The sequence below is a fragment of the Toxotes jaculatrix genome, chromosome 3 (genome assembly GCF_017976425.1).
Source record: "Toxotes jaculatrix isolate fToxJac2 chromosome 3, fToxJac2.pri, whole genome shotgun sequence".
NCBI lineage: Eukaryota > Metazoa > Chordata > Actinopteri > Toxotidae > Toxotes > Toxotes jaculatrix.
In genome coordinates, this window is record NC_054396.1 from 24,459,499 (window position 1) to 24,472,255 (window position 12,757).

Here is a 12,757-nt window from a genome sequence, read left to right on the forward strand (position 1 = left end):
TTGATGTATGGCATGGGTGGGGGCATTATTGTGCATTTCAGTGTTTCCACTGTTCCTCTGTGTACTTCAATGTCATTGCTTAAGTAAGCTGTGGAACTCTGTAAGCTCACTGGCTGCTACTCACCATTCATACTAGGGTGAGACAAGTTAATATTTTCTTGTATGAGTCGTCATTCTGGAGCCTGCAGGACTGGATTTCATTCAGGCAGCTTCAGTCCCTTTATCCCTCTGTCCCCACTGCTTTATTAGCAATGCTGTTTTTCCCACATCATAAAGTATCAGTATATGTACACACAGATAGAAGCTCACTTGTATCTAATTTACAGAAAATCTGCACAATAGATTTGGATTTTACAGAATGGCCTGAAGATTGCTGTTGCAGAGGTGTGTCTTGTGATGTCCTTGTGTCTTTAGTACACCTAACTTAAATTTTAGATAGTGGTAAAACCTATAAACACCCTACAATATTTCACTATAGCTTGAATCTTTTGTACAAAAACATTACACAAAATACCCCTCCAAAATATGCAATTGTTTTATAAAGCCCATTATCATGAATATCTTACATAATAAAATGAATTTGACTGATGTCAATTATCCCTAGGGGCTTATAATGAGAACAGAGCAAAATCCTTTCAGAGCCTTTTTTGTATCATTTACAGTGGTGATGGTTGCACAAATTCAACCCAGGTTGTGTCTCTGGGAATGATTCACAGAGCCACAGCAGCTGAGTTTTATCATGGATAATAAAAAAAAAAAACCTTTGCGCTTTGGCTTTTTTCTTGGCGATGGACTGGCTGTGCTATTTTGGATGCATCAAAACCAGGCAGGAAAGAGACCCCTGCTGCGACCCAGACGGGTGTGTCCAGTCCTCAGTGAGTTCAGAGAGGGAAACATTATGACCCAATGCAGTTGCAATGTGGTCTGTTGTGCAGAGGGCACAGGGAGAAAGCAGCGCTGTGATGATGGAGGTTATTTTAGCAGATGGGGTTCGCCTGTTACTCAGTGCACCTGTTCAGTTAAATACATGCTAGACTACAGCTGCCATGGTAGATGAGAAAAGAGGCACGTATGCTAGGATCTTTTTCAAGTACTGTCCACCCTCCTTTCATACTTAAAATCACATCTTTTAAAAGATTACAATGCTCAGTTTTAAGACACCGTGACATAGAGGTGTTGTTGCTGTTTTGAAATGTAGTACAGCACATAAAATGCGAGGTTGCTTTTTGTTTTTTTTGTTTTTTTTCTTTTGCCCACTCTCCATTTACCTAGAGATTATTAAAAACACCAATTATAATATTACAAACGCAAGCTCCTACTGCACCCCTTTGCACTTCATTAGCCTCCCTGCTTTGTATAGACGTATTCAGCTAATTAATTGAATAGCTCGGACTTATTGAAGGGGGTAATGTTGCTTGCAGTCGTAGCCATTTAACATTATCAGGAGGTCGACTCCATGTAATCAAGCTCTATTACATCTCAGTTCAGGACATTTCAATTAGGCTCTTTACATACCTCACTGAGTAGGAAGACAGAGAGCAAAGGAGAGTGACGACGGAGGAAATGATGCGTCGGTCTTACAGTGCAGTTGTTTCACTCAGGCATGTGTCATTTGCTTTGTGTTCCATTTATGAACATGGATCGTAATTCAAATCATTCTTCATAGTTAAACAATGACGTAAATGTAGTCGGTGTCATCAGCTACGTATTTCTAAAACCCATTTCTGAGGCGCAAGTTGTCACTGGAGATGACATGTGACACAGTCTTTTGTTGGGAAAATGGCTGTGTCACCTTTTGTGCTGAGATTTCCAATAGACATTTACAGAACGGCTCATAAACATTTGGCGTAGTGGCAAATGGTTTCTGTTTCTTCTTAATTTCCCACAGAACCATGAGTGCACTTAAATGAAACTTCTAATTCTAAAGCTTGAATGCTGGTTAACTAGTATTTGCCATTTTCATATCACTAACTTCTCCTTCTCAGCCTCAGTCTCTGCTTGAGGTCGGCTGTGTTGTTTTTCTCTTTTTTGTGTGTGTGAGTGTGTGTGTGTCCTCCTCACTCAGGAGCCACAGTGCCCACCTGGCCCAGCTGCTTACAGCACTGCATGTCCACATATTGGCTCTAATCACCCAATTAGTCACTGGGACACTCTGCAGAGTGGGGTTAGTTTCAGTTCACTCACCATTCAATCAATTCAGGACAAGAAAGTATTGTCAGAATTTTAATTTTGAAGGTTTGTCTAACTTTACCTACTGAGAAATAAATGAGAATATTACATCATATAGATATAAAATACTGCTGATGCTAGTTGCTTACATGTGCTGTTTAATTGATTGAATATAAAGTGTAATGATCCCAAACGTGCCACAAATGAATTAACCTGTGTTCCCTGGACAATATTGTTCACAAGAAAACACAGGTAGTTCTTAGTCTTCCTCCCACCAAGTCCATCTGTAGCACAGCAGACCAAATTTAGCTCAGATTATTTTTTTCTTTCTTGTGTGTGTGTTTCTGGCTTTCAAATTATGTGAAAGTTAGTGAATTTTGAGTAATCAGTGCAGTTTACTGTGCTTCAAGTTTTTTTTTTTTTGTTTTTTTTTTAAACAGGAGCAACCCCTAACAGGCAATTTAGAGTTCCCAATTCCCATAAGTGTGTATGAGATTGTGTTGTGTTGTGTTGTGAGATGTAAAGCCCTGTGTGATTGGAAATCTGTCCAGGATGTACCCTCCTCAATGCAAACTGCCCTCTGTAACCAGGCCCACTGTAATTGAACAAGAGACACTGTCCAGAAGATAAATGTATGGACATGAGCAAACACTTTGTCTTTTTCAGTCAATTTTGTCTGTGACGTCGAAATTTAATGTAAATCTGATACGTGATTTAATGGAAATAAATCGCATAAGTCTGCCAGGAAATTAGGGAACTGTGGTGGTGACCTGTGGATGGAGCTGCAGCATGTCTTCCATATGCTACCTGCCCCACTGATGGTCCTGTGGTTTCACACTCAGTTTGGGTCCAGGTCTATCACTGCCAAAATCAATAGAGAGGGCCACCCAAATGCAAGGTAATCATGAGAGCTAGCGGGGATCTGGGAGTGCTGACAGCACTTTTGTTGTGTTGAAGAACTGCTTCCTTTCCCACCTTTCAAACAGTGAGGGGAATGAGGGCAAGGCCAAGTCCTGCAACCCAAGACACCACATGTTAATTACATTTTCCAAAGAAAATCATCTTGCGTCTCCTTTCCTGCCTTAGTTTAAAGGTGCCCTGTGGAGTTTTCTTGTAAACAAACAAAAGTAGTATTTAAATTCTTCTAAATAGTATTTAAAATTCATGGTGTGTATCCTTGAGGTCTAACAAATGTTCTGAGTCCTCATAAAACATTTGCAAAGCCATTTTTTGGAAAATATTTTAAATTTAAATTTAGTGTTTGAATCCATGTTTGCATATAAACAGTCTTATTGCCTGGTTGGTGGTTGGAGGCAACCACCTCCCAATCGGTAAAGCAGACAGAATAAAATGTGCTACCTGTGTACTCACATGCATGCACATCCTTCAGGGCCATTTTTTAAAAAGGTTTCAATTACACCCTAGGTGTCACTAGAGCTCAAATAACATTACTCACACTTATTAAATGAGTGGAACCAAAGTAGAAACTGCTGATTTTTTGAGATAGAGATGTAGAAAAGAAAGAATCTGCCCTACAGAGCTAGAGGAGGGGGAATTAAACACAACTTGTTGGCCTCATGTATATTATGGGTGTCACAAGGACAAAATTCTTGTAAATTAAAGTGTTACTAGTGCTGTTTCAAGGAGTATTCTCTGCAGTTTAGTGGTGTGTAAATGTTAAATTTAGCTGCCTCGGGAGAAGACTGTGAACAGTGTGGGAAGCAGACAGTCACAGCGAGAGACAGAGACAGAGAGGGGGATGAAACTAATGAAATGAGAAATGAAAAAAAAAAAAGTCAGAGGAGTCTCAGCATGACCCACATACAATTGCTCCTGTAATTGCACTCCCTCTGATTAACTTGACAATTCTTATTTCCCATGTGCTCACTTGGGAAAAAAAAAATACTGATCAGTTGTTTAGTCAACCTCCTGTTGACCTGTTTTGTCCCCCATTTGTCCTGCCCCGTGTAACAAAGATCCTCTCTCATCTTCAGCTCCATACTGGCAGCTCAGAAACTTGAAACAGGCAGAAAGGTGTTGACTGTACTTAACCTACATGCTTCATATTCCTCCTCTGCCTGTTGGAGCTCAGTTGTTTTTTTTTTTTTTCAGGTAATTCCTGCCCTCCCTAGGGTAACATTATCTTCCCCAGAGTGAGTGGTAGAGCAGCTTACCTGGGACCTCTGCTGGAAAACCACAATGTGGGTTATCCAGTGTAGCTCAGAACCTCTTGAGTACTAAATGAAAACCGGCTTTGTGTGTTCCTTTCATTGTGGCATACTTGTGCGTGCTTAACCTGGCCCTGGGCTACCTGTAACATTATACTCATATGAGGGTGTGGACGAGCTAACAGGCCGCCAAAAGGCTTGCCTCACATCCCTTTATGGGTTTGTTTCAGGGCCTGCAGCCGGGCTTATCGATTGGTACTACTACCATCACATTTTCTCCAGCTCAGTACTCCTAGTAGAACTACAACTGTAACCTTAGCAAGCAGCTAAATCGTACGCCAGAGGTAATGCTTCACAGCAAAGGCGCAAGAGGAGGAAGGATTGGAATAAGATTATGGAGAATGAGCTTCTCAGACACTGTTTTCCGAAAACTGGAGCATGTTTGGTAAGGTGATGGGTCATTTGTTATATACAGATCTGTTTTAGCTTTTGTTTTGTCCTGCATGGAGTATTATGTATGTGGGATAGCCTTTTGAAAAAAAGAAAAATTCAGAAAGTGTTACAAAGCTGAGTCACAGCAAAGACATTTGTGTGATGCATTCTGAATCATCAGTTTAAACTGAAAACATCAAAACCCATGTTATGGATATAAGAGTGTGCTCAGCTGTGTGCTTCTCCCATTTACATACTCCTCGGGGCTGATTTTGGATGATAAAGTGATTCAGAATTTGAACAGTTCTTTGTTGATCCCGCACTATGTTTGGTGCAGAGAGGTGGACATGAACAGGCGGCGTGGTATTGAAATCCATTGAATGCCTCTTGTGCAAATCTACTTTGTTGTGACTATGCGTGTAATGTGTAGCGATGTCTTCTACTGTCTTATGCATGGGGATTTAGCCTCCCACCAAATAGGGAAATGTGATTACTCAGTAATACTTTGAACAATACTGACCTGTGCTTATTCCTCTGTGGGCTGAGCAAGTGTTTTTCTCCATTATGTGAGAGTGTGCTACAGAATTTTCAGCATTTGAGAGCTTTTCAGCTAAATGCGCGCCATTAATATGTCAAATGGACAATGGGATGGCTAGGCTAATTTCTGCAGGAGGTGTTTTGTGATGTTGGAATGAGTTGTCAAAGTGAGGCAGATAATAGGACCGACAGATCTGATGTCACCTTTCAAATGAGGTAATGTCCACGTTTTTGAAAACTATGCTTTCAAGCCCACATCCGACTGTGGGATTTTGTCCTATTGAATGAGCGGAATCTGTTATTAACAAGCAGACTCACTGAGGCAAATGTTAAGCAAAGCAACACCCACAGCCTGAATGGGCAGCTCTCTGTCATATACAGATCAAGAGAAATGAAGGGAGGTGGGGAGATGGAAAGCAACCAAAGGGGAAACATTGGGAGGGAGAGCAGGAGCCAGAGAAAAGAGAGCGTTTGTGCTCACCCCAGAATAAAAACAGTCAGGAGAATGCACGCATGTACGTGAGAGAGAAGGAGAAGGAGAGAGAGAGAGGAAAACAGGGAGGGTAGGACGGAAAGGGAGGATAGAGGGAGGGCTGCTTTCAGCATCATCTGACAGGAGAGAGGCTGATCTCCGACAGCAGGTGTTGGAGGATAGAGAGACTGAGTCAGACACACAGAGCCAGCGATACGTAGGGGAGCACCAAATTGTTGAGGAGAAGAGGTTGAGCTGCAAGTGAGGCAGCACTACAGGCAGGTAAGCATGGATAGAGATGATGGAGCGCGCTGTGCTTGTAACTGCTGAAAGAGATAAAGTGGGAAAGATGGAGCCAAAGTCAATACCAGATAGAGTGATAAGAGAGAGAAATGGACATACGATACGAGCAGCTAAAGAAGAGTGTGCCTGTTGTTTAGCTCTGTGTCCGGATCTGGCTGATCCGCCCTGATCTCTTCATCCTCCACTCAAAACTTTCTCTCTGTATGTCTCCGTCTTCCTCTGCCTTTCTCTCTTGTCCACACAGGAAGTGGCTGACTGGCATCTCGACTAAATGACTCTGCTTTCATTGTGCATTAGCTGCTGTAGTTGATTAGATTAGTTGCTCTCTACTAAGTGGACCTGCAAAGCTTAGGGGTTTATGTGTACTTGTCTCTCTCGGATTGCGTGTGTCCTTCAGTATATGTGTGCATGTCTGTGTGGTGCTGGTGGAAGAAAAGATGCAGCCAAGCAAGACATTACTCTTAAAGCTAAAAGACGATCCAAATATTATTTTTGTTCAGCATTTATGAATCTTAGGATCTAAAGCCCATAGCAAGAATTTCATCTATAATGCCGGAGCATGCTCTGGTCAGGATGAACTGGAAAATAACGTGCTGGTTTCGTAGATCGCTTTGAGCTTTCACATTCAGTTGAGCTTCATTTGACTGTTATGTCAACAATTATCAAGAAGACAATCTGCCAGAATGTCTGCGAAGTTTGTGCTTTGCCAGAACCAGTTTCCATTTCAGCCTTATTGGAGCAGGTCCAGGATCTCTCAATGCAGACATCAAGAGAGGAACTGACTGATGATAATGATGATGATGATGATGATGATGATGATGATGATAATAATGTTGATGACCCTGTATAGTATTAGCAAAGCACAATTACAGCTTTACACCCAGTAAAATGGGTGTAAGCAAAGCATGACAAATAAAAGTTGTTTTTGGCAGAGTCCCAGCTACAAAGGGCGAATCGTTTCTTCTTTTCAGCTCAGTCTTTTGAGCAGCAGTTTGAGCTCACAGGCTGCAGTCATGCTGACAGATGAGCACAGATCTCTCCAAAGTCTTAAGATTAACCTTGACATGAAAGTATTGACTAGGTTTTAGAAGGTGATGGGTATGTTGCACCAGACTTGCTGTTCTCTTGCGTTAATTTAGTTGTTGTTTTGTTGTATAGAGGGATTTGTACTGGAAATATCCTGTCCTGAAATTGACAGATCTATAAAAACAGAATCTCTGACTTTGTGTCATTAGATGGGGCTTACCAGAACTGGGAAGAGTTAGATCGATATGGTGTTCTATTTCCCATTAGATATGTTCAGAGTTGGGTTTTGCTTCTTGTTGCTTACAGAAAACATTGCTCATTGGCCATAGTTACAAAGTAATTAATGGGACTTCTGATCTCTTTATTAATGTCAGATGCCCCGAGGTCTTATCCCTGAGAGAGACTTGTGTGCTAAAGCCCATGTTTGTGAGCTTTGATAGAGAAAGTTGCTCTGCCGTTAATAGACAAGGTTACTCCACCATAGCGACACTCTGACTCTCCCTGCAGTGCCTGCGGCTGTCTTTTGTTTCTGCATCTGTTGAGCTGGCACACGTGCATTAGTCATGTTCGCCCCATGTTTAGCCTGAGGTCAAGAGTATTTACTGGAAGAACTGTTGTAGATCTTTGCGTCTTTGAGTCTCTGAGATGGCCCTTTAGATTAACCTCAGAATTCATTGCCTTTCGTTATGTACTTTTTTTTCTTTTTCACCATTTCACTCAACTTATGTAGTTTTATTACATGCCCGGTGTTTTTTCTGCCGCAGTGATAAATGTCACACTGACACATGCTGGTAGGCCTGACTTTCAGCTGACTGTGGGTGCTCTGCTTAGACTTTGTAGGGCTAAGCAAAACTGATAACGATAAATTAATTGTACACTGACTTTTGTGGAGCAAAGTCAATGCAAATAGTGTCACCCAAGACAGTTAAGTATACATTATAATCAGCGTATTTTTAAAGGTATAACCTCTTATTGAAGATGATTTTCAAAACATTATAATTATGATGTATTGACTCAGTATACCCACCTGTTAAAATGTAACTGCAGTTTTTCTATGGCCAGTATCATAGTAAGGACAATCAGCAATGACTAAGCATGATTCACCAAAATATACAATAAATACCTTACTGTTTTGTTTTAATGGACAGCGGATTGTGTAGTTTACACATTGACTCTTAACATGTAACATAATGGTTCCGCTTTGGCCCTCTCCACTCTGCACTCTCTGACTGCAGCAGCACACCACAGACATCCTACTCAATTTTATGTTTTCAAATTAAGTTTGCAGAGCATTCAGTGTTGCCCAGCTCATTTGTATTTGCAGGTGCTGCACAGCCTGAGCCATGATTGGACTACAGAAAGGTGGAATTCTTATCAGAGCTCATGACCCAGCAGTCTGTGGAGGCAGCTGCTGGGAACACACAGGATTAATTGGTGGATTTAGTTTCAGAATGCTTTGTGTCCATTTTAGAAGCTTCCTGCTGCCAGAAATTAACATGAAAACATACGGTTCAACGTTGTAATCCTTCAAGCAAAGGGCTTCATGGTGAATAGCAGTTATTTTGGAGCTTCACTCACTGGTCTTGCTGACATAAATGACAAAGTTAACCATTTTTCACTGGTACTGTAGATTGTTTACTCTGGTTCTCCACGCGAGCACATCAGAATATACTATTCTGAGTTACTATTGATGATAAGAAGCATGTTGAAAATCCTGTACCTGTAAAGAATGTGTAAACTTAAAAATGTCCATGTTTGCAGAATATTTGAATTTTTTTTTTAATCCGTCTCCTTACTTATTATAGTTGCCTCATACTTTTCATTTGTGTACTCTATAGCAGTATACATACAAAATGTTCTATGCATTATTCAGCAAAGGAGAATATGTTTAGACTATTTAGACTAATGGAGCTCAAATAAACAGGTCAGTCTCTTGAAAACTGTTTTTTCCTTAGAGATGACTCATGAGTTTGGTAATAGTACCTGTAATCTTCTCAAATTTGATGCCAACATTCATTTGGTTTTGTGTATTTTATTTTTTTTTTTTGTTCCTTTTTAAAATGGAACCGTGATTCAGGGAATAGGTAATGTTGCTAGGTGACACACATTTAGAAAACCAAAGCTGAAACCAGAAATCAGCCTCAGTATGGAGAGAAAAAGAAGAAGGAGCTCTGTGTACAGTGTGTGCACCACAGAGCAAGAGGTGCGAGAACCTCCGAGATGAATGTGTAGTCAAAATGGCAAAAATGAACCACAAATGCTTGAGGCAGTGACCCCACACTCAGCCCTTGAAAGCAGAGGATCAAGGATCTTTCAGTAACACCGACATGAGCAAAATGTTTCGTAAGAAACGCGTCATAATACATCTGTTTCCTTTTCTCTGTTTCTCTGTTGGCTTTCTGCATCCATGAGATTGCAGATAATTAATCAGATGTGACCCAAGAATGAAGCTTTCACCTGGCATCATGTGTGGGCAGCTTGGCAATAGACAGTCTAACTTTCATTGTTTAAACTGGCTGTGACACAGTGACCCTGCCACCTGGCTACTGCTGTGACAGTACACCAGGTCCAGATCTCATTAGGACACACTGGAGTTCAACTTAAAAAAAAAACAAAAAAAAAACTGTTGGTTATTTATGTAACTCCACATTATATTAAAGGAAAAGCTTTTTGATAATTGCAGTCTTTATTTTGAAACACAAGGGGCTTGTTTCCTCCGGTAAGATACAGAAAGAATAGAGTATTTTTTGTTACTGTTTATACATATAAATAGAATAATACAACACAATTCATACCAAGATTCTGTCGGCTAAGATTCACACAAGTGCGCCAAATGAACTGAGAAATAGAACAGCTATATATATATATATATTTCTATACCCTTAGAAAAAATGTTATCCCAGACTGTACAGCATGTCTACCGCACCAGTGCACCACAGCTTCTTTGCAGCAGATGATGAATAACTGAATATTTCTCTTTGATTTGAGACTTAATAAATCCATATCTTTCTGTATCATCATGTCATATGTCAGGGTGACGGTATTTGATAATGTGTGCTTTCTGTGATAGTCCGAATATGCCAGCCTGAAATCCTTCCCTGAGTCAAACTTAGCATTTACCCCTTCACCGGATGTATTTTTGTTATCTGCCTTGTAAATCAATTCAGCAAGGGCATAAATACACACACACAAACACACACACACACATGCATGCACACAAAATTATTCATCTTCTGTGATTAGAGCCACCAAGCATGCCATCGGTGGAGAAAGTGGCAGGCTGTCAGGCAGCCTTCATCTCTCTGTCTATTGAGTCTTCCTAAATCAAGATTGATTTGCTCCTTTGTGCTTTGCCTTTCATTATGGATATGGGTCTCACATGGGCGGTTTGGGTTAGCTGTCTGCACGTTGAAAAAGCAGGCAAGACTTACGACTTACACCTACTATATAAAGGGTAAAACCTGAAAGAAAAGACACATGAATTTAAAGGAGGAGATTTCAATTTGCAGGTGTAAAACAAAAACACCATCTAATTTAGTGTGATAATAATGTGTGTTTCAGAAATTAATTTTTCCCATGGGACAGTTAAACAAGATGTCCCCACGGCCTATATGGAGATTTCTGTCTGAAAAAGCTCAGTAAGCCTCTTCTTTGTAGACAGATTTTAAAGCATAATTCTTGGTTTAAAGCAGCGTTTGACATCATATTTTCTTTGTGCACTGACTGCATTACATGAAAGACGTAACAAAGTTCACACTCTAGAAATGTCTGTTCTGAGAAGCTGAGGATGCTGTGGAGAGATATGAACGTCTCATTTGGTCATTTTCCTGGATTCAGCAGCGATGAGAGGCAACAAAGAAGTGTTCCTGTTATGTTCCAAATAGATTTCCTAACCTCAAGTCCAGGTCAGCAGTCTGCTGTCATAAAAGTGCAGCTCTATTTACTCAGCCTTGCAGATTCTCCTCAGCTGTAATAGGCAAGGGGTTTTCAGATAGGTAGAGCTACAACATCTAATAATGGACTGTGTTGCAGTGGAAAGACCTTTCTGTAAATTATCTTATTTCAACTTTAAACCACTGTGTTGTGTGCCAAGATGGCAGAATGGAGGAAATATGTGAGTGTGAGAATACAAGTCTCCACCAATTTTCACTCCGTTCTCAGCAAAGGAATCAGATTGTGCAATTGTTCTGTGTTTCTTTTGCTCCTAAGCAGTGTTTAGAAATGCCCTCTGCTGCAGGTTTGAGAACAGGATGCATGCACAGACGGGCTGCCAGTTCTAGCTACTGACTGTTGTGTGAGACAAAGTGTGAAGTAATATGCTGTGACCAGAATCCCGGTCAGACTGGTAAATCACTCCAATCACACCGAGAAGAGGAACAGAGGAGGGGAGAGGCGAGGGCAGCGGGTTAAGAGATGAAAGCCGAGGGTCCTTTCTTCTTATGCTTTGTATCAATTTTCGCTTTGTTCTCCCTCGTTCCTACATTTTCCCCCTCTTCTTCCGTGCAGTTTTCCTGATCTCCTGTTTCACAGCCTCGCCTCTGATCACACTCGTCTCATCGCCCTCAACATGGCAGGTGTGAGGGCTAAAACTGCAGGCCGGCTGTACACAAAGAACAGGGAGTTTTTGTTTTTTTTCATCGCTGAAGAAATACTCTCAGGACAGTGGCGAAATAATAAAGCATGCTTCTCATTGTAGTAAGAGTTGTGTGATTCTCTTCAATGAGATGAGTCAATTACAATTTCCTGTTCCTGTATTGCTTAAATGAGAAACTCAGCTCAAGGCTAGCTATAACCTCTCTCTCTCTCTCTCTCTCTCTCTCTCTCTCTCTCTCTCTCTCCCCACCCCTCCATTCTCTCTGACTCACAGGAAACAAGATGGAAGGATTCCTCGTATCTCTGATGAAGTAGAGCCCTCACTAGCACATTCCCACCCTCCATTTCCTCTTCCCTCACTTTCAAAGGTAACACAAGTTAGAGTTTGACCTGCTGCTGTTGTCTTCTCTGTTCAGGGCTGCGTAGCTGGAAACTGGGGACCTGATTTGATAAATCCCAACTAAAATAAATCCCTGACAATAAATAAATAAATAAATAAACGATTTCTTCATTTTCCATGCCACAAAGCTTTTTACAGAAGAAGACATTCTGAAATGTCATAGCCATACGAATGATTACAGCAAGCAAATGCTGTTTTGATGTTCTTGTGGGACTATTGGAAAAACTGTGAACCTACTGTTTACTTTAATAACAACGTGAACACCTGTTGAACACAACAGGTGCCCCCGGGGCTCTGGAATTGTACAGGGGTGATGACCAGCATGGCTTACACTTGAATGGAATATAGCCGCCATTAATTGCTATTATTATTAGCTGCACCTGTGTATGTCCTGTTATCACAAGTCAAAATATCCTCTGTGGTAAAGCTCTGTTAATGATTCCAGTCACTCCCATCCCATATGCCAAGTTGTTTATTAAAATGAAAAGTCAGATAATAGTCTGTATTTTTGCATATGTAACCGAAGCCTGACACAGCTTATTCCTCTGTGCCACAGACCACATTTTGAGTCAGTCACACATACTTTTCGTAATATATGTTAAGGTGTGGCTGAGGGTGGAACATATTGCTCTATTTATTTCTGCTTGAGTAACGTTT

At 40.9% G+C, this 12,757-nt stretch overlaps 1 protein-coding gene across 8 annotated transcripts in view; it reads left to right on the forward strand.

The window, feature by feature from the left end:
- Positions 1-12,757, forward strand: part of rap1gapb (RAP1 GTPase activating protein b) — an 80,670-nt gene that overhangs the window by 42,675 nt on the left and 25,238 nt on the right. For 6 of the 8 annotated variants that reach the window (XM_041032910.1, XM_041032903.1, XM_041032900.1 and 3 more), the window contains exon 3: positions 11,975-12,068. In XM_041032910.1, coding sequence (XP_040888844.1) covers positions 11,975-12,068 — 94 coding nt within the window. Of the gene's footprint in view, positions 1-5,955; positions 6,061-11,974; positions 12,069-12,757 lie in introns of those variants that run through there. The other 2 variants (XM_041032908.1, XM_041032909.1) reach the window with 1 other exon arrangement.